The 22,585-nt window shown below is 39.7% G+C and overlaps 2 protein-coding genes and 1 pseudogene across 2 annotated transcripts; all 3 read right to left on the minus strand.

The window, feature by feature from the left end:
* Positions 1 to 1,548: 1,548 nt before the first annotated feature.
* Positions 1,549 to 4,281, minus strand: LOC131415728 (olfactory receptor 8S1). The gene is made up of 2 exons (XM_058557549.1): positions 3,509 to 4,281; positions 1,549 to 1,711 (listed from the first exon to the last, which is right to left on the minus strand). The coding sequence occupies exons 1-2, from the start codon at positions 4,279 to 4,281 to the stop codon at positions 1,549 to 1,551; spliced, it is 936 nt and encodes a 311-aa protein (XP_058413532.1).
* A 5,300-nt stretch (positions 4,282 to 9,581) lies between these two features.
* LOC131415536 (ubiquitin-conjugating enzyme E2 E1-like) lies at positions 9,582 to 18,590 on the minus strand (annotated as a pseudogene).
* Positions 18,591 to 21,250: 2,660 nt separating this feature from the next.
* Positions 21,251 to 22,186, minus strand: LOC131415729 (olfactory receptor 8S1-like). Its single transcript, XM_058557550.1, has one exon. The coding sequence runs from the start codon at positions 22,184 to 22,186 to the stop codon at positions 21,251 to 21,253; it is 936 nt and encodes a 311-aa protein (XP_058413533.1).
* Positions 22,187 to 22,585: the final 399 nt, after the last annotated feature.

Raw genomic sequence — 22,585 nt, forward strand, 5'->3', positions numbered from 1 at the left:
CTTTCAAATAGTGTGACGGTGAATTCAGTGCATGGAATCAAGGGAGGACACACAGTGGCTGCTGGTGTTTTTCTAGATGCGAGAGATTTGATGTAGTATACTTACGCTGATTTGAGAGAGTGGTTAAAGATATAGCTGAGAGAGGATATACTTGATGAAATTAGATTTCTAAGGGAAAAAAGTGGATGGAATTCAGCTCCTGGGGAGAGAGATAGGTCCTTGGAAGGAGGAAGAATACTTCTTTCCAATCAACAAGAATGAAGAAAAGTGATACTCTTGTTGTAGAAATGAAGAATGGGATATGGCTTTTGATCTATGAAAGAGATATAGAAGTGATATGCTATTTTGAAATGTTTGCAGAATCAAATACATTTTTTCCTTTTGTTCTCTATATAAGTAGTAGCAAGTTTTTGTAGATATCACAATTAATGGCCCACAGGCTAATCTTGGCTCACAGAAATATTTTATTTATTCTTCAGAGAATGTAGAAGATTCCAAATAAAATCTGGACTTATGTATTGTTTTGAAAAATTGAAAGTATTCTTGTTTCTTCCAGTTTCATTGAGAAATAATTGGCATACATTACTGTATAAATTTAAAGTGTACACCATGACGATTTGATTTAAATATATTGTGAAATAATGACCACAATAGATTTGCTAACATCCATCATCTCATATAGATACAATGAAAAGAAAAGAAAGAAGAAAAAAGAGAAGAAAATTCTCCTTGTGATGAGAATTCTTAGTATTTACTCTTTTAACAATTTTCCTATGTATCATACAGCAGTATTAACTATAGTCATCATATTGTACATTACAGTCCTGTACTTATTTATCTTGTAACTGGAAATTTGTACCTTATGACCACCTTCCTCCAATTCTCCCTCCCCTCACCCTCTGCCTCTGGTAACCACGAGTCTGATCTCTTATTCTATGAGTTTATTTTTTAAAAATTAAAAGAAAATTCTTTTAGATTCCACGTATAAGTGAGATCCTACCGTATCTGTCTTTCTCTATCTGACTTACTTTACTTAGCATAATGCCTTCAAGGTCCATCTCTGTTGTCGCAAATGGTAAGATTTCCTAATTTTTGATGGATGAATAATACTCCATTATGTATATCACAACTTCCTTATCCATTCGTCCATCAATGAACACTTAAGTTGTTTCCATGTCTTGGCTATTGTCAATAGTGCTGCTATGAACATAAGGGTGCAGATATCTTTTCGAATTAGTCTTTTTGTTTCCTTTGGATATATTCCCAGAAGTGGGATTGCTGGATCATATGGTAGTTCTATTTTAACTTTTGAGGATCCTCCATTCTGTTTTTGTGAGGATTTTCTTGTGTGGTGACTGGGCCCCTGTGGATGGGTGTCATCTCCTCTGTGGAGGTTTCCCATCTTGCTTGACAAGGGAAGGGCACTGAGACAGGCTTTTGTTTTGGAAAAGAATGAACACTGAGATAGCTGAGTGGTGATAGCTCTTCCTGCCTCGTCTTCCTTCCCACAACTTTTCCTCTTGTTGTGAGGAGGCAGTGGAGCCTGGGTTAGATGGTAAGCCTGGGCTTCCTGGCTAGCACCCTCCTCAGAGCTGCCTTCACCTCCTGGTTCTTCAGACTGTAGATGAGGGGGTTTAGCAGCGGGGTCACCACACTGTACTGCACAGAGAGCACTTGCTCCAGGGCTGAGCCGGATGCTGGAGTCACGTACCTTGAAGGGAATTGCACAAAGGAGTAAACCGAGCTCAGGACAATGGCCACAATGCTGTTGGCAGCCTCGGTCCATCCCATCCCAGAGACTCTGCAAAGAGGGTCCTCAGAGCTGAGTCGACTGTCACTCATGGCGTTTGAGATGATACATCAGGGGATCTCTGAGCTACAAAGGGTAAAAGGATGCTGGTAACAGCATCTAGAAATGACTGTATGATCAGTGAGAAGTCAGTCATTTCTGCCTTCAGACACCTCCAAACATAAGTGATCTTATGCAGAACATGATAGGAAAAAGGAAGTCCTACAGTATATCAAGTGCAGGGGTTAGAATAGAACTACTGATAATTTCATGCATTTCCGTAGCACTTCATACTCTTCTAAGCATCTTTCCTTAATAGTTAAGATGACAATATGAGGATTTTTTTCTCTTCTTTTACATATATATACAACTGTATGTTCTCATCTTGTGATGATTATTCCTTGCAAAACTGTATTATTAGTCCAATAAAGTCATTGTTCCCAACACTTATGGCTCTGGAATTACTCTCAGAATCACAGCACGTTATTTTTATAATGCTTAGTGGAACAAACATTAGTCCCCTTAGGTGCATTTTCTTTGGCTTAGAAAAGAAGCCAAGTTTGGTGAATCAAGTGGGAGATCAAAATGTGTTGAAGACAAGATATGAATGCAAAATAATAAGATTAAATTTTTGGATGCATCTTGTTAAGTGCCACTGGGACTATTTGCCAAAGAAGCATTACGTTTGTTTTTTGCAATGGTGCCATCATCGTTGGAAGGTTCTTTGTGGGTTCTAGTGTGCTTGGTTAAAAAAGATATTTATTTTACTGTCATTCTTCATCATATAATTTATCCCTCCTAATATTTCTGTGAAAGAGGTAAGAGAAATCTTATTCTTCCCTTATGTTATATGAGGAAACAGACAGAGAGAGATAGAGAGATCTGTCCACAGGCTCAGGTGAGCTGGCCTGGACCATTCCTTATCATTCTTTCCCACTCCTGACTTCACTCCAAGTAACATGCATTGAGAAAGTGTGGAGAAATTTGTGCAAATCCATCTCCACTTCAACAGCAGAGAGCACAGACCATTAATTTTTCTGTCTCCTAGTAAGTGAGGACTCATCAGCTAGAGCTTTTTATGTTTGAGAGAAGAGTGGTAGGAAAGAACATAAGGTTTGAAGGCAGTGAGATTTGGTTTATATTATGGCTCCATTACTAAGTTGTTCTGGGACCTTTGAGAAATTACCTGGTTACTCCTGTAAATCAGTTTTCTTATCTGAAAATGGGGTTAGCAAGTTTCTCTTGTGGTGTGATATGTGCTAAAATTGAGCTGGACCATGTGAAGCAGCTGCTGTACAGTAGGTGCCTAATAAATAGTTACGACACAAATAAGAGGCATCATCTTCCAGTAGGAAAGAAAGATGGCATCTGTTTTAAGGATGATATGTTTTATCTTTTTGTCTAGCAGTGAATAAAATCTACCCCAAGCTCTCTGATTTCCTTTTGAGAACTCCCAAACCATAGGTTAATGAAAGTAGGAAAATCTTTAGTCCTTGTATAAGCTTATTTTAAGAGTTAGATATTGAGGCCTCAGAAATAAAATGGATTTTTTATAATACACACAGCTAGTCCACAGCACAGCCAGAGCTAGAACCTAGGCTTTCTGTATTCCCATACAATTATTTTCCTGCTACTTTGCAATGCTCTGTTCTACAGACCAAGGCCACCTAGGGTGAGGGATATCCTACATTTATATTAGGGAAGTGTAGTGTGACATACCTGAAAATTCCTGAACCATAAAAGATGGTGACCACAAGAATATGAGAAGAGCAGGTGGAGAAGATCTTGCTCCGACTCGTGGCAGAATTGATCTCCAGTGCTGTCATGATGATACAGGTGTAGGAACCCAGCAGTAGGACAAAGTTGCCAAGGCCCAGGACCACCATGGTGGTCAAGATGGAGGTGATGCTAATGTAGGGGTCAGAAGAGGCCAACAGGAGCAGTGAGGGAAACTCGCAGGCAAAACTATGGATGAGGTTGGGGCCACAGAAGTGCTGCTGAGCCAGGAGGATGGTGTTAGCTAGTCCAGTCCCCGTTCCTATGGCGCAGCATGCTCCCACCAGGCCAGTACATACCTTCCTGTTCATAGCAACCACATACAACAGTGGGTGGCACACAGCCTGGTACCAGTCATAGGCCATGACTGCAAGGAGGCAAGCTTCAGTGCCCCCAGCAAGTATGACCAAGGAGATCTGGGTGAAACACTCAAGGGGGGATATAATCTTCCACTTGGAAAGAAGGTTCTCTAGCAGTTTAGGTACAATGATGGAGGAATAGAAAGCATCCAGGAAGGAGAGGTGACCCAGGAAGAAGTACATGGGGGTGTGGAGGTGGGAATCGGTACTGATCACCAGCAGCACCTGCAGGTTCCCCACGAGAGTCAGGAGGTAAATCACGAGGAACAGTACAAAGAGTACTCCCTGGATCTGAGGGTTGTTGGATAGTCCTAGGAGAACAAACGCAGTGACTGTGGTTATGTTACTAACTTCCATGGAGCATTGAAGTTTCCCTTCAGAGGGACAAGAACTGACAAGAATACTCAAATGGGTTATCAGTCTCAGAGCATGCCTGCAGATGGGGAATTATGAGTAAAGGTTCAGGGCTGACCCTGGACAGGTTATGTAGCAGATACAACCATGTTGTGTCGGACCTGTTCTGCCCTTCCCAGCTCAGGGCAGTAACCTATTGGCCAAGGTGGAGATGGTGGTAAGGAAGTGTGTAGAGAATCAGACCTAGAAAGGAAAGAGAAGAGAACAGAGATTATTCGGACTGGAGAAGGAAAGGAAGGGAGTTGGGAACAGACTCCAGAGCACTGAGAAATGCTGTTCTCTAGTTCCAAAAGGAACTGAGCTCAGACCACAGGAAGGCTGACTGGTATAGTGAATAAGCAAAAGACATTTTGGCTGACCATCTGTCTGACAGACATGATGAATGATTGAATGATTTATAGGGGTATTGTGACCCCTGGTGATGGTGCTAGACCTTTCTCTGCCACTGGTAAGTTCGTGAGTAAGTCACTTGAGACTCTCACGAAAAAAAAATCACAAAACCAATCTGGGAAACATAGGCTGTATCGCAAATCCATTGCAGCTTAGAAATTCTAAAGGTTCCAGGGTTTCTGTGAATCTATAATGTCCACTGTCTGCACTGTAATCTCAGTAGGTAACATGAGAGTCCGTGAAGACCATGCTATTCTCTGAGTTGGTACCAGGGGATTTGGAGGAAGCTAAGTCGAACTTGGACCATCTTCTGTGTATTGCAAGGATGGTAAAGTCAAGAAAAAAAAAAAAGAAGAGGAGAGATAAAAGAACACCTAGGACACCTGGTAAAATGGACAGTTATAAGGTTTAGTCTAGACCAGAGGACAGTAAAGTGGTCACCTCTCCTTCCTTGATGGGTTACTCAGGAAGATGATAAATGAAGATCTGATCTCTATTCAGGGGTTGTACACTTACAGGTTCCCAGAGTGGATAGTTTTAGGAGATGATGGATTTGAATGGGAAGGAGATTTGTCTTTATGCGGGCTCCTAAGGCTAATAAGAGATGCTTTCAATGGAGGATACTTGAACGGCATCCTTTCCAACACTGGAGCAAAAGCCACAGTTATGGTTAGGGCTCTATGGGCTTCCCTCAACTTTGTCTTTCCTTTAGAAGATTCATGGGTGGGACTTCTGAGCAAGGAAATATCCCTATAGTGTTTCTGTCCAAGGAGAAGACTTCTTGACTCTGCCTCCCAAATAACAACGGGCAGAGGGACTTAATCTCAGCTCTAGACCTTGGAAAGTGAGAGAGGTCCCTGGAGGGCCCTTAAGCAGGAGGTCTGCTCTGAATCTGAGTGAATTCTCCAAGGCTAACTATTCCTCCCCTGTATCACCCTTGTTTCAGTGGGCTACATCATACAAGAGGGGCCCTTGCTTGGCCAATAATTTCTAAAGGCAAAAAAACAGAGTTCTAAGGTTTCCTAGTTCTAAAGCTTGGAATTTCCTGCTTTCCTTTCTTCTCTCCATCTCTCCTTTGCTCTGTCCATAGTTCCCCTCCTTCCTATTTTTTTATGTTTGATTTCATATTTATGATTATGAAAATAAGATGATAAAAGATAAAAATGAAAAAGATATTGAAGATATTTTTAAAAGATATTAAAGATGTTTTAATGATAGAAGAAAACAAAATCTTATCACGTCATCCAAAATGAATTCTTATGAATGAATTCTTGAATAAGAATGAAAATGAATTCTTACGTTTCTTGCAATTTAAATTTAAATAAAATCCAAATAGATTAAAAACTTTAAAAAAATTTAATTGTGGTAAAAACCTTTTATTGTGGGCAAATTTAACCATATACAGAAGTAGAAAGAATAGTATAATAACCCCTCTGTATCCATCACCCAGCTTTAACGATTGTTTCGTCATTGACTATTACCCAGCCCACACAGGGCTGAAAAATGTGGTCTCTAGATTAAATGAATAGTCATGTGTCTAAAACGTGGGAAAGTTCTGTTAGTGAAAGGTAGAAGGGCAGGACAAGTATTAGAGAGCAATTATCAGTCTTTGTCGTGGATGAGGATTAAATGGTCGTTCATTGAATAAGTCCCGAGGAGATCACACAGTTGGGCCTTTCACTGTGGACCATCCGGACATCTCTGGACTTAAAAGACAGATAATCTTTTATTTTGTTTGATTCACTATATTTTGGGACCTATTCTGTAACAGCTTAGCCTTTGTCTTTCTAATTAGATTTCCTAACTAACCCAAATTGCTTCCAACTTCCCACCATCAAAAATAAGTGTGAAATAAATTTCTTTTTGCCTTCAGGAGCTTGTTTTTTGTGTTTGAGATGATACGTCAGGGGCTTTCTGAGTTATGAAGGGTAAAAGGAAATCCTCTCCCTACAAACTGAGAAAGGTAAAAGGTAAAACATGTTTCACAGCAGCGTGAAACACATACTCAGAAGTAGATCTGGGTTTAATACAAATGACCTAATTCCTAGTCATCTACGGCTACTTTTATAACTTAAAGTTATAAAATAGATAATAGATAACAGATAATGAATTAGGCTAAGATGCACTACGATATTTGGTAGACTTCAGGACCTTTAGTACATCACAAAATATATTTTGGCATACCAAAGAAGCAAGACTTGCAAGTAGGCATTTTAAACATAACTAATCTACAGCTACAAAGTCCTACTCTTTTTTTTCTATTTTCTTCGATTAATATATATCTATTATATACTAATTTTGAAGGATAATGATTGCATGTTAACCTGTTGACCAACAATATACAGTGCTACAGGGGATGAAAGTTTGTAACAGAATAAAAGTTCCTCTTGGATTTAGCCATAAATGGGTTCATTGGTGCATCTATGAGTGGTTTCAAAAGAGTAGTGGGGACAGGAGCCACACTGCATTTGAATAAGGATTAAAGACATTTATATGTCATTTATACCCCAATAAAGCTGAAATTAACTAAAAATAATTAGAAGGCAAAGAAAAATTGGAACAATAAGTAAAGAACAGTCTTTCAAAAAGTGTAACAGTGAATCCAGTGCCTTGAATCACGGAAGGGCACACAGTGGCTGCTGGTGTTTTTCTAGATGGGAGAGATTTGATGTAGTATACTTACGCTGATTTGAGAGAGTGGTTGAATATATAGATGAGAGAGGGTATACTTGATGAAATAAGATTTCTGAGGGAAAAAAGTGGATGGAATTCAGCTCCTGGGGAGAGAGACAGGTCTTTGAGAGGAGAAAGAATACTTCTTTCCAATTAGCAAGAATGAAGAAAACTGATATTTTTGTTAAAGAAATGAAGAGTAGGGTATGGATTTTGGTCTATGAAGGAGATATAGAAGTGATATGCTATTTTGAAATGTTTGCAGAATCAAATACATTTTTCCTTTTGTTCGATAATTTATACATAAATAGTAACATGTTTTTGTAGATATCATGATTAATGGCCACAGGCTAATCTTGGCTCATGGAAATGTTTTGTTTATGCCTCAGAGAAAGTAGAGGATTCCAAATAAAATCTGGACTTCTGTCCTGTTTTGAAAAATTGAAAGTAGTCCTTTTTCTCCCAGTTCTATTGAAAAATAATTGACCTTCATTACTGTATAAGTTTAAGGTATACAGCATGATGGTTTGATTTATATATAATGTGAAATAATTACCACAATAGGTTCACTAACATTCATCATCTCGTGTAGATACAGTAAAAAGAAAAAAAAAAGAAAAGAAAAGAAAAAAGAAAAAAATTTCCTCCTTGTGACAAGAACTTAGGATTTACTCCTTTAACAACTTTCCTATACAAGACACAGCAGTGTCAACTACAGTCATCATGTTGTGCATTACATCCCTAGAATTTATTTATCTTATGACTGGAAGTTTGTACCTTTTGACCACCTTCCTCCAATTCTCTCTCCCCCCACCCTCTGCCTCTGTGAACCGCAAATCTGATCTCTTTCTACGAGTTTATTATTTTTTAATTTTTTAGATTCTACATATAAGTGAGATCATACAGTATTTGTTTTTCTCTATCTGACTTATTTTACTTAGCATAATTTTACTAAGCATTAATGCCTTATGGGTCCACCCATGTTGTTGCAAATGGTAAGATTTCCTCATTTTTTACGACTGAATAATATTCTACTTGTTCACACTTCTGTCATATTCTATTTATCATAGAATTTATGATAATATTCTCATAATCTCATGATAATATTATCATAAATGAACATTTATGATATGTTCATTTATGATAATATTCTATTTATCACAACTCCTCTATCCATTCATCCATCAATGAACGCTTAAGTTATATCCACATCTTGGCTATTGTAAATAATGCTGCTATGAACATGGGGGTGCAGATATCTTTTTGAGTTAGTTTTTTCATTTCCTTTGGATATATTCCCAGAAGTGGAAATGCTGGATCATATGGTAGTTCTATTTTCAATTTTTTGAGGAATCGTCATAGTGTTTTCTACAGTGCCTGTGCCAATTTACAATCCCATCAACAATGCACAAGGGTTCCCTTTTCTCCACATCCATGCCAGGATTTGTTATCTCTTGTCTTTTTGATGGTGGCCAGTCTAATAGGCGTGAGGTGATATCTCATTGTGGTTTGATTTGCATTTCCCTAGTGACCAGTGATGTTGAGCATCTTTTCATGTACTTTTTGGCCTTTCATATATCTTCTTTGGAAAAGTGTCTATTCAGATCCTTTGCCCATTTTTAAATTGGATTATTTGGTTTTTTGCTCTTGAGTTGTATGAGCTCTTTATAGATTTTGGATATTTACACCTTATCAGATACATGGTTTGCAAATATTTCTTTTCTCATTCCACAGGTTGTCTTTTCACTTTGTTGATTTTTTTTTCTGTACAGAAGATTTTTAGCTTGATGTAGTCCCCCACTTATTTATTTTTGATTTTGTTGCTTGTGCTTTAGGTGTCATATCCAAAAAATCATTACCAAGACCCATGTCAAGGAGCTTTACTATTTTGTTTTCTTCTAGGAGTTTCATGGGTTCAGGTCTTACATTTAAATCTTTAATCCAGTTCGAGTTAATTTTTGTGAGTGGTTTCAGATAGGGGTCCAGTTTCATTCTTTTAAAGTTCTACTCTTGATAGCATTTACCTTTTGGAGGTGTCTCCCAGTCTCCAAAGGATAAAATCAGAGAGTAGAATCAGTATAACATACACACAGAAGTCATATAAAGTAAAGGCCATAAAGATTTGCAGCACAGTGAGAAGATGCCTTCTGCCCTTTCACATTGCATAGAAATTATGTGAATTATGGTGCATATCACTTGGTCCGCTGTCTGGCTATCCTTTCATGTTCTGCTCTGTTGGTCAAATACTGAATGGCTATACTTCCAAGCAGAGGATCTGCAAGGACGCAGTCTGTGAAAAGAGAATAAATCAACAGCAAACCCTTTAAAATAGTCTAAGTGGTACTCCAGTTGTCTTTAATTAGGTAACTCCCTGACTGTGATGTTGCAGAGATTGATCCTGGTGCAGAAACTAACCTTTGGTGACTTGAATGAATAATCAGATGAAAATGTGATATTCAGAAAAAACACACCACCTTCATATCCAGAACCCAGTGGACCAAGTATAGTTGATTTCCAGTCATAAATGTCTCCCTTAGGCCCAGCACTGCAGTTAGGAGGAGGATCAAGAGTTATTTACCATTATACCACAATAGCCAAACAGATACAGCCCATTACATACATGTTCTCAGGATAAACAAAAAGGAGTCCTTAAGTAAGAGAACTTGACAGCACCATTTATCACACATATTCTCTTTCTAGATTTGCCTGGTAATTGAGGTGGTCGTTTGTGTTTGCTAATTGGCTTTATCCAAAGGAAAACAAACTTCTCACACCATGAGGACAGGAGATAGTTTTGCAACTTGGAGTGAGGCCCCTCTGAGAGGTTAGGCTCCTACCATTCCACAGAAACTGGGAGATGGGTGCTATCTTCTCTGATCGTTACATTTTAAAGAGATGGTTCTTAGGTCCTTGAGAAAGACATTACTGGGTAATACAGCTAGAAGAGGCTTATTTATCTTTTAAAAAGATTTATATACATTTCAAAGAGACAGAAAAAGAACTTACAATTACAAGTTTTCTAAAGTAAATGCTCTAAGAAAAAGGCAGGAGGAGAGAAGTCTCTCCCTTATTATCAACAAGGAGAATTGGCCTGTGATTTATAATTAGTATTTGCCCTTACATCATCCAATTGTTCTACCACCGCTTGTTGAAAAGACTTTCATTTCTCCCCTGAGCTTCCTTTGTATGTTTCGAAAATCAGTTGATCATATTTGTGTGGATCTATTTCTGGATTGTTTTTTGGTTTCATTGATCTACCTGTTTAATCCTTTGCTATCCTTTTGCAGATACAACACTGTCTTGAATACTGTAGCTTTGTAATAAGTCCTGAAATTGAGTAATGTAAGTGGTTCAATTTTGTTCTTTCTCAGAGTTGTTTTGGCTATTTTCTTACCTTTGCCTTTCCATATTCACCAATTTCCTCAGGCTAATGTTGTGAATCCCTTTCCTAGGCTGCCTTGGGATTGCACCGGTGCTCTCAGATGGGCTTTGATGAATTTCCTGCTTCAGGATGAGCCTTTTGTTCCATAAGGGAGATAGGGGAACTGGGCCTGGGAGAATTTGATGGTGGCTGCTGTTCCCCTACCCCAGCCTGCACCATGCGGAGAGCTTTCTTTGGCTTCTCCCCCATCCTCCCTGTGAGAGCCAGGTAGGATTCCTGGAGGAACAAACTACAAGAAGGTAGGAACCTCCCTATGACTGCAGCCTTCAAGATCCCCACAGTCTCACACTAGCATACATTCAGCCTCTAGCAATTTGTCAACATTTTTAGTTTAATCTTCCTACTAGTTCATATGACACTTGGCAGCTTCTGTCCTAGGTAAGCAAATGCTCACTTCCTGTGTCTCCTTACAGGCACTCATTTCTGTCCAGATTACTGTGTAGCCATCTGCCTGTGACAGTTCTCTAATGGTCCAAGATAAGTTGTTGATTTTCAGTTTGTCCAGCTTATTTCTTGCTTTGAGAGTGGGAGTGATATCTTTCCAGCCCTCTACATCTCTGAGCTGAAGCCGGAAGTCTGAGTTTTTAAATAAGAAAATCATAGGGGCCGGTCCAGTGGCATAGTGGTTAAGTTTGCATGCTCCGCTTCTGTGGCCCGGGGTTCACGGGTTCAGATCCCGGGTGCAGACCTACACACCACTCATTGAGCGATGCTGTGGTCGTGTCCCACATACAAAATAGAGAAAGATCGGCACAGATGTTATCTCAGCGACAATCTTCCTCAAGCAAAAAGAGGAAGATTGGCAACAGATATTAGCTCATGGCCACTTCCTCACCAAAAAAAGATTATAGCTCTTGGTTCCAGAGTGTCTTTTATTTTACTGTATTTGAATCTCTTTAAATACCCTCACTATTATTTTTTCTATGCTGGTTGTTTAGGTCCATGTCTATCTCCTTTGACATTTTTTATGGGGTTGTTCTGATTATTCTACTTGTTTATCTCTCCGACTGTCTCTCCGTACTGTTTTGGTTGGCTCATTGTGGCCAAAGGCTGGCTGTTTGAGTTCCTTAAGTGGCAACAGTCTCGCGAGAGAAGGGAGTCTCCACCCCATGTGCCTGTGGTGTAGCAGCAGGCCCGTTGCCAGTCCCCCCATTCCAGGTTCCTACTTCTGCACTTCAGTCTCCTCATGCTTTCCCATCCTCAAGATAGGAAGACTTAGCTCTGTTTTAGTTCTTCCTTAGATGCTTGGGATTCAGACAGAAAGATACATTTGCGTGGGGTAATACCAACCTTTCACTCATAGGTCCATCACTCAAGTGCTAATGTTCCCAGGAACATGCGTGTTCCGTCCCTGGAGAGAAAGGCCTGCACACACTCCTCCTAACAGAACTCCCGTGGGGCCTGAGCCTTACCACCCCCAGCTTCCTGATGGCTCTAGCTGCAGCTCAGCTCAGGAGCGCCAGGAAGTTCAAACTTGGGATTACAGGGTACAGAGGGACATGTTCAAGCTTCCAATTCTATATTTTTAGATATAATAACACATTGGATATATTAATGGTCAATCACATTGTTTCTTAAGTTGATTTTGCCTATGACTGGTCTAATATATTGTGTTGTTTTTATTGAACTTCCTTCAAGTCCTTAAGTACTTATAATGCATTCTTCCTCGAGATAAAATTTCCCCAAACCCAGCTATCTTCTAATTTCTCCTTTTTTCAAAATCCCCAGTGGTCTCTTTAGTTATAGCTTTAGGACAAAATAATCTTAGCTCATTCAGACTTCATTGCAGAAGTCTAAATGACCAACCACCCATTTCTCCCTATGGCTTATGAGAAACTACCCCTCCCAGCCATGCTGGGCCTCCTTGCTGGTCTCATACTTGCCATTCAGCTGCTACTAAACTGCAAACTCCCTGAACGCAAGAGGTTTTTTTTGTACTAATGGTGGCAGTTAGGCAGAGTTCCATTGATAAAGAAGAGTCAAAGGATCTAAGATGACAATTCTTACAAATCTATGATTTGCAGGGAAAGGATACAATCTGGCAACAGCTTTAAAGTAAAGACATGCATCACAGCCAAATGCTGCCTTGCAGCGAGAGGTCCAGGGAGGACTGGAGGGAGCTCAATTTTCTTCCCTCTGCAGGGCCACACCAGCATGTGCTTTCTCTCTTGATTAGAAACCACCAACATGTGTGTGAAACACATTGGAACCAGGAGCTCAGATATATCTGGGTATGTGTGACAGATCGCTCCCTTGATCCAGTCTAGTAAACCAGCGGCTGCCCCACACATCATCCTGGCAAAGGTAGCAGCCATTTGAAGATCCAAGGTGAGCCCAAACATTCCCTCAGGAGCTAGCAAACGTTGTCCTCCACTCAGCAGTGTTCAAGGATGGAGACATTGCCCCTTGATCTAAAATTCTCAGTAGCCATTTCAACAAGGGCTCATCAGGGAGCTGCTTTTAACACACTACAAAATGTCGCAATTCTTTCACTCAACACTCCTTACTTTCATGGTTTTTTGCCCTCCGTTGTCAGCTTGTCCCACTTGAACTAAATTTTTAATAGTAATTGGTGTCACAGGTGTAGCCAGTTTATCATTATGGTTGCCCTGGTTTCATGGTTGGAGCTTCATCTCCTGGTGAAGTTCAACCAAAGGAGATTCTGAGCTTTTAGTTTTGCTAACATTGAATGCAGCAACCATGGAACTGAATTTTAGTGGACCTGCCATTAGTTTGAAGTTTCCTGCTAATGCATTTTGCTGGATCCCAAGGTTTAGGTTTTACCATTTTCAGATTCCACTGGAAAGTTTTATTATCAGTAGCAGATTTCAAATCATGTGCTACTTCAGACCAAGGGTGGCTTGGCAACCATCAGGCATCAATGAATCATTTTCACCCTCTTTATCAGAATCATATTTTTTCTATCTAAATAATGCCCTAGCCATATTTTTAGTTAAAAATGAGTTGGGGTAGGCACAGACATCTAATCCCACCTCTGATAGCAACTGAACTAATGGCAGCAGTTAGACAGTGTTTGATGATTAAATGACCCTCACAGGGCCCCAAATAACAATGCTTACAGATCTATGATTATAGCAGGAAAAGGATACAATATGGCAATAGCATCAAGTAAGGATAAACCTTACAGCCAAAGGCTGTCTTACAGCAAGGCATCCAGAGAGACCTGGCGCAAGCTCCAGCTATCCTTCTCTGCCATATCAGGACGTACTTTGTTCTCAGATCAGAAATCAACTGATGGGTGCATGGAACACTTTGGAACCATGGAGCTCAAAAGGAGTCTAGACTGATATTATAACCTGTTGATCACAAAAGCATATTCTTGCCATGTAACCAGCCCCAAAGGCAGAGGCCTCTGTGAAGTCTCACTGAGACCAGATACGAATCATCCATCTCATTGTTAGCAATAAACAATGTTGACACATTGGGCTAAGCGACCTCAAAACTCACCTTGGACCTATAGACACAAAGCAACACTATTCATCAGTACATGTCATACTTTGACCAGGGATCAGTGCCATTCAGATATGTCTCTTATTTCAGTAAAAAAGTTCAGGCCAATTCAAGTCTGCTGGAATTAACCCTTACAGTACACTTTTCTTCTTTAGTGTTAAATCCCTGTTAATAAGCACAGTGCCCCACACATTCAAGATGCTCACAATAAGCTTGATGAATGAATCAGTAAATGAATAAACAGAATTTGCAATCTCAGGCTTTTGTTGACTGGTTTCCCTTCTCCTTCTTTTCTTTCCCTTTAGCACATGTCTTCCATATTAAGGACACTTGGACAATTACTCACTGTTTTTGAGTTACGTGTTTCGATTCTTTCACCATAGTTACATCATAAACTCCTGGAAGGCCGAGATATTTCTTGTTTTTTATCCCTACCTCTCCTTTCTAATGCTCCCAGTCTCTCAGCTGGGTTCTTTGCTACATTATCTGTCTCTTACTCATGCTACATGATAGACATCAACAAAGCACTTATTCTCCACCACGCGGGGGTGCCTCAGTGTAGCCATCAGGGAAACGTATACCTAATATTTCCTGGATCCACACTATATTCTAAGTGAATGTTTACTATAAGTTAGTTAGTCTGTCTATGTGCTTTGATTATATATAGTTCTAGGTATAATAGATGCATGCCTAGGTCTGTATACATCACTGAGTCCTTATAAAACCCACAGAAGATATATATATATATTATATTTATTTTAGAGATAAAAGAAACTCACAAAAATTAAATAACTTATATGAGCTCACACAGATGTTACATGTTTGAGTAAGGATTCGAAAGAAGGTCTGTTTGAGATAAAATTTTGCTCATTCACGTCAGTACCACAGTCTCTCAAGATAGCTCAGAAATCAGTGTAGGTCACACACTGTAGCCATAAAGGGGAGGCCCCGGCCTTCCCTCTTTTCACCCCATCCCTAATCCAGGAGTTCTGAGATGAGGCAATAGCCCGTGAAGACACAATAAGGCCACCACAATAGATGTGGACCCTTCAGTGGAGGAGCAAAAGACACCCAAGTTCTCTTTCTTTTTCCATGTAGCTTGAATGTCTCTATCAGGAGGGCCAAGCAAAGCCAAGGACCTTGGACATTGCTTAACTCTAGACCTCAAGGGAGAGGGGCAATCCAAATCTTTTTCATGGAGTAGGGGTAGTAAGATAGGTATGGCAGTCTTGGGAGTATCTTAGCTGAAGAAGCCATGAGGACCCACAGAGGGTTGGGTCTAAAGGAAATGAAGAATAGAGAAGACTCTTTGAGTAGGCTCAGCCCTGGGATCTAGAGAGGAAGGGTTTCTGGAATTCTTTCAGTGCCTGCATTGGCTCACAATAGTAGGAAAGTAGATTGAAATTTAAGTTAGATGCTCTAGCACAGAGATTCTCAACTAGGGGCAATTTTACCTCCCAAGAGACATTTGGCAATGTCAGGAGACCTTTATGGTTGTCACAACTGATGGGGGGTTCTACTAATGTCTTGTGGGTAAAGACAAAGGATGGTGCTAAACATCCTACGATACACAGGACAGCCCCCACAATAGAGTATTATTCAGTCCCAAACATCAAGCATGCTGAAGTTGAGAAACCCTGTTCTAGCAGAAATACAGTGTGTGCATTTGCCTTTTGTGTCCCTTAGTCATTCTATTTCTTGGGCACAAAGCAAATGATCTCCCTCACCAATCCCAGGAATGGCTGATTAGATCATTTACATATCTAATTCTAGGCTTCTTTTGATCTCAAAGAAGATAGATCTTAAAATTTAGTACTCTGTAAAACATCTTTGCTAAGAAACTTTCCATGAATCTCTTAGCCAAATATGTAGGGGTGAGGCATCCCTTGGGAAAGCGGCACAGACTTAGTTCAGACTCCACAAAATGTGGAGACCAGGCCTCACAAGCAGTGACAGCAGCAGTCAGGAGACAGGGAAAAAAGTGTTCAATCTCTAGGGCCTGTCTTCAAAGAATATGGTCAGTTAGAAATTCAGATGTGCTCTGCCAGGCCAGATTTGTCTCTACCCTCCATTACTTTTGTTTAGAAACTGTAAAACCTAACATTTGCCATCTTCCAAAAGATACACCTCTGCCCACTGGTGGTGAGGAAAACCAAAAGCATCTGTCTCCTTTTGGTCTTCTGTGAGTTCCTCTCACCAGCGAATTTTCAGTCGGCAAAGGAGTCTGGGAGATATAGTTTGCCAGCTTCTAGTCTGTGATTTGAGGGACTTAGAAGCACAAAGATGGTATTAGGACCAAACAGACAAAATCTGGCACAACTGTATTTCTTCTATCAGTTTTAGGCTAGGTGTCTTTATTCCTACAGCGAAACATAAGGAAATTATTTTCCTTACATTTCCTTTCACCTTTTCTTTTATATCTTGATCATTATTTGTATTGTTTGTATTATTTACGTTGTTTAGGATTTTATTATTTGCATTGCATTTGTGGATTGATTCTGAAAATTGAAAACCAAAAATCGTGTTCTGACTGATGAGGTATTATTCACTGAAGCATAGTAGTGTGATTTGATCTGACAGTGGTCCTAAATATGTGCTGCTTTTGGGAATATGTCATAAGCATCAAGTTCCAATTAATTACTTTTCTTATAGTCTATCGATTTCTTAGAATCATGCTACATTTTAGCATGCTTCATATTTAGTCATGACTTTCATGCATAAATTAAAGTTTCTTCCCCTATTTTTTTTTTTAAAGATTTTATTTATTTATCTTTTCCCCCCAAAGCCCCACTAGATAGTAGTATGTCATAGCTGCACAACCTTCTAGTTGCTGTATGTGGAGTGCGGCCTCAGCATGGCCAGAGAAGCAGTGCGTCGGTGCGCGCCCAGGATCCGAACCTGGGCCGCCAGCAGTGGAGCGCGAGCACTTAACCGCTAAGCCATGGGGCCGGCCTCCCCTATTTTTTTTTTAGGGGGGGAAGATTGGCCCTATGCTAACATCTGTTGCCAACCTTCCTCTTTTTCTTTTTTCTCCCCAAAGCCCCAGTACATAGTTGTGTATCATAGTCGTAGAGTTGTAGCTCTTCTATGTGGGATGCCCGCTCAGCATGGCTTGATGAGTGGTGGATATGTCTGGGCCCAGGATCCGAAATGGTGAACCCCAGGCCGCGGAAGAGGAGTGCGCGAACTTAACTGCTATGCCACCGGGCTGGCCCCTTCCCTAGATATTCTTATTTTCTTTATTTTTCTTGTTGACAGCTTAGAAAGTTCCCCCATGTTGCTTTCTGGTCGGTCCATTCCTCATTTTATTCATCCTTGACCTTCTGAAATTTTATAACGCTGTACCTGGATGTGAGTCTTATTATCGTGTGGGAGCAAGTCGAACCCTTTACACATGAATATCATATCCTTTGTTTTTTTCCTAGGAAACTCCTTTGATTTTTGGAAAGATTATTTTCTGGTTCTTCGGTTCTTTCTTCCAGGGACTCGTCATAGTTGGATGATATTAGATTTATGTACCTTATCTTTTCATTCTTATTATTATCATTTTTTATTGATCTGATTTATGGAAGATTGACTATATTTTCCTTCTGACCAGCAGAGCACAGAGTTTCTGAGAATGGGGCCCAAATCAAAAGCCCTTAGTTTGGAATAACAAAACCGTGGTGTCAGGCATGCTCTGGAATCTTTCTTTTTTTTCATAATTTTATTTATTTATTTTTTCCCCCAAAGCCCCAGTAGATAGTTGTATGTCATAGTTGCATATCCTTCTAGTTGCTGTATGTGGGACGTGGCCTCAGCATGGCCGGAGAAGCGGTGCGTCGGTGCGCACCCGGGATCCGAACCCGGGCTGCCAGCAGCGGAGCGCACGCACTTAACCACTAAGCCACGGAGCCGGCCTGGAATCTTTCATACACTCTCTCTGACACTGTGGAGTGGGAAGGGGTGGAGACAAAAGAGCAAATGCAAAGAAATGCAACCTTCTCAGTTTTGCTAAAAGACTTAGAAGAATGCAAACCTGAATGGTAACGTTACTCCTATAGGTCTTTGTTAGGTGAAGAGAAGGAAAGCTGAAATTACCTCACACATGCACATACACACAGCTCTTACACTGCATCGTTTATTTGGTAATTCTGGTTTTCTATTTCCTGATTAATTAATTGTTGCTTTTAATATCATTTTTATCCTTCTGCTTTTTTGAAATTAATTTTATTGGCCTTGACAGTTGGAATCATTTATTCATTGTTACTTTATTTTTTTATTTTTTTGGTGAGGAAGATTCGCCCTGAGCTAACATCTGCTGCCAATCCTCCTCTTTTTGCTGAGGAAGATTGGCCCTGGGCTAATATCCGTGACCATCTTCCTCTACTTTATATGTGGGGTGCCTGCCAGGGGATCCGAACCAGCAAACCCCGGGACGCGGAAGCAGAGCGCGTGAACCTAACCGCTATGCCACTGGGCCGGACCCTGTTACTTTATTTTTAAATTTCCTGTTCAGTAATATGAGTAGTTAAGACTATTCATCTTAAATTCAGTTCAGTTTTGGTCATACTATGTATATTTTGTCCACATATTTTTAGTAGCATATTTTAAAATTTCCAAATAATTATGTTTCTCTTGGTTTCTGTTTATTTTATGTACATCTGCTATGTATTTGTTATTTTATCACACCATGAAAAGAGAATTTAATTTGTTGCATTTCTACTTTTTGGAATTCTATGAAATTTTTTATTTGGTCAGTTTTCGTAAATGTTCCATGGACATTGATTTGTAGGGTATATAATTAGATATATTGTTATTAGGACATTATTGTTGATTACATTATTCGGTTTTTCCTTACTACTACTTTTGTTTTGTCTATTTAATGTGTTAAGAACTCTAAAATCTGTATAAACTTCTTTCACAATTATTATAAATTTGTTCATTTCCCTTGTTATTTTCTACGGTATTTTATGCTCTGTGAGTTGAGCAGTTAATGTTCGCAGTCATTATATTTTCTTTGTGGCTTGTAAACATCGTTGTGGGTTGTACACTTCCAAATTTGAGAGTTATATTCATTCAAGCAGCAAATATTTATTGAGTGTTTACTACTTGCTTGACCATTGTGCTAAATTCCTTTTCTATTTCTTTTTTTTTTGTTTTGAATTCAATTTTGGCTGACAATTATACTTCGACAACTGCTTTCTCTCTGTATGCATTTTCTAGTTTAGATCTTAGAACAATTTAAAAAAACTTTCAACCTTCATGAGTCACTTTGTTTGAAGTCTTTATTTTGTGTATAGCATGTAGCTTTTGCAACACAGTCTTAAAGTCTTTTCCTTTTAATTGATGAGTTTATATTTCCACAATTATAATATATGTTATAATATATGCTCACTGAATTTTTCTGAGATGTTATCGTTTTTTAATTTTATTTATTTATTTTTTTTCCCCCAAAGCCCCAGTAGATAGTTGTACGTCATAGCTGCACATCTTTCTAGTTGCTGTATGTGGGACGCGGCCTCAGCATGGCCGGAGAAGCGGTGCGTCAGTGCGTGCCTGGGATTCGAACCCGGGTCGCCAGCAGCGGAGCGCACGCACTTAACTGCTAAGCCATGGGGCCAGCCCAATGTTATTGTTTTTTAAACTTTTTTTTTTTTTACTGTTTTTTTGCTCTTTTGGTGTTATTTTGTTTTCTATGTTTTGTTTGTGGCAAAAATGTCATGCTGTCCTTACACTTCTGTAGAACATTAGACACCAGATGACAACATATAATATATAGAGAGGAAAAAAATGGGGCCACAAAATTCTGTAATGAGGCAAGTTTTCATTCGTATGTAGAGTCAAAATAAAGAGATTCTCAGTTATGCAAGGTGTTGGAATATTTCATAATATCCATTTCTTAAAAAAATGTAGATAAGTGCACACTACAACAAAATAAAAGCAGACTGAAATAAAGAACTCGTGAACAATGATGGGTAATCCTCAGATGGTGGCTATTAGTGTTCTGGTGCTCAATGTACCATTTCTTCTAATCCTCACAATAACTGTACAATGTAGACACTATTATTATCCCAATTTTATATATAGGAAACTGAGGTGCAGAGAAGTTAAGTAATTTGTCAGGATCATAAAGCTTATATGGGCGGAGTCAGGGTATGAACACAGGCAACTGGGCTCTTAAGACCCTGTATCATCTAACCCTTATGCTGTCCTGTGGAAAGGGGAAAATGAAAATGGGGACGAGCGCTATGAAAGGGATGCGAATATTAAATGTGAATATTAAATACATTTATTTATTCATAGAATGAAACCTAAATAACTACAGATTATGATTAAAATCCAGAATTTAACTGATTCAAAAGTCACACAATGCAAAGATAATAATTTGTTGATAATATCCAGGGAAAAAACCCCAGAATGTACAAAAAAAAGAAGGCAAGGAGTGGATTAAAGTAGCAGAGGGAGGAGGAAGATTGCTAAAGTAAAATAAATTTATAATCTTTCACGGGAGGTGTCAACATATTTTGTTTTTAAAGTTGAAATTCATAAATATAGATTTAAGATGTTTAAAATTATAAAGAAGTAATAAAAATAGTCTAAATACTACAGAGGACAATGAATTGGATGAAATCTTGAACAAAGTATATCAATAAGACAAAAAATAATGAGGGTGACAAGATAAGATACATAAATGATTAATTCAGAGATACACATTTAACTATGAGTTCTAGAAAGACAGTGGTGGTAGTGGTGTGTGGGAGTAGAAGAAAAAATAGACCAAACTATACAGATATAGCCTAGATATAATTTCGTATATTTTACTTTTCATTGTCAGTATAGCTGGGAGAGGGTTAGAGGTCCAACTAACCTTCAAGTTAGTGGTCCAGAATTTGATCTTAAGTTCAAATACTTGGCAACACAGACTCATATCCTACTATTCTGTGTCCTTGTTCACTACCTAAAATAGTGCAGATATTTCCCCAATGTCCTTTTCACAGCTGCCTTTACCTCCATGTTCTTTAGGCTGTAAATGAGGGGGTTCAGCATGGGTGTGACTGCACTGTACTGCAGAGAAGAGAGCAAATCTAGGAAGGAACCAGAGGTGGGCATCAGATAGCGAATCAAACCTGAGTCAAAGAACAGGATCACTGCAATGAGGTGGGAGGAACAGGTGGAGAAGGCCTTGCTTCTACCTGTGGTGGAGCTGATGCTCAGGATGGTGGAGACAATGCGGGCATAAGAGAAGAAGATTGGGAGGAAGGTTCCAAGACCATGCAGTAGAATGGAGCAGATCAAGATGTCAATATTGATGGAGATATCAGAGCAAGACAGAGGGAAGAGGGAGGGCAGCTCACAGGTGTAGTGGTGTACGGTTTGGGCCTCACAGAAGTCTAGGTTAATAGCCAAGAACACAATGATGACTGCATTGAGAGAGGCCAGGCCCCAGGAGGCCAGCACCAGCTTCACACAGAGCTGGTTGCTCATCACTTGGCCATAGAGCAGCGGGTGGCAGATGGCGGCATAGCGGTCATAGGCCATCATTGAGAGAAGAAAGGCTTCAGTACCTGCAGTGATAAACACAAAGAAGACCTGAGTCAGACAGCCCTCTACTGAGATGGTTTTCTTCTCAGACTGGAGGTCCTTCAGTAGCTTGGGCACAGTGACAGAAGAGAAGCAGAGGTCCAGGAATGATAAATTACTCAAGAAGAAATACATAGGTGTGTGGAGGTGGGAATCAGTCCTGATCACCAGCAGCACCGTCAGGTTCCCCATCAGGGTCAGGAGGTAAATCCCCAGGAACAGCACAAAGAGCAGGGCCTCGAAGACGGGGTTGTCAGATAGTCCAATGAGAATAAACTCAGTGATGGTGCTGTGGTTCCTCAAGGCCATTTGTGGAGGATATGTCCCTGGAATAAAATAAAAGAAAAGGTGTGATCTCCTATGATTGTTTCTATCTCCTTCACAGCATCACCCTTCTTCTCATACATCCCTCCCTGCTCTGCCTGGACTCAGTTCTCAGACATCTCAAAGTTGCCCTCACTGTATCTCAGTAAGAGTTTTTATCCTGTTTTGTTATCATAGATTTGGGTCACAGTCTTCACACACTTCAGAGAATCCTATTCCTCTTCCATAGAGATGTAACTGGAAAAATGAGTATCTCTTGCTCACTTACATGTTCACAGTATTTAGATGCTATTGCATTCTTCCTATAGTTTAGATATCCTAAAACTTCTAGCACATATCTGCAGTGGTTTTCTAAACTTTCTCTCTTCAGTTTCTCAATCCTAA

The sequence above is a fragment of the Diceros bicornis genome, chromosome 17 (assembly GCF_020826845.1).
Source record: "Diceros bicornis minor isolate mBicDic1 chromosome 17, mDicBic1.mat.cur, whole genome shotgun sequence".
Taxonomy (NCBI): Eukaryota; Metazoa; Chordata; class Mammalia; order Perissodactyla; family Rhinocerotidae; genus Diceros; species Diceros bicornis.

Coding starts and splice junctions, on each gene's coding strand:
- LOC131415728 (XM_058557549.1), bottom strand. CDS start 4,281: ATGGAAGTTAGTAACATAACCACAGTCACTGCGTTTGTTCTCCTAGGA. Junction 1,712..3,508: donor TATGGTTCAGGAATTTTCAG/GTATGTCACACT, acceptor ATTCCCTTCAAG/GTACGTGACTCCAGCATCCG.
- LOC131415729 (XM_058557550.1), bottom strand. CDS start 22,186: ATGGCCTTGAGGAACCACAGCACCATCACTGAGTTTATTCTCATTGGA.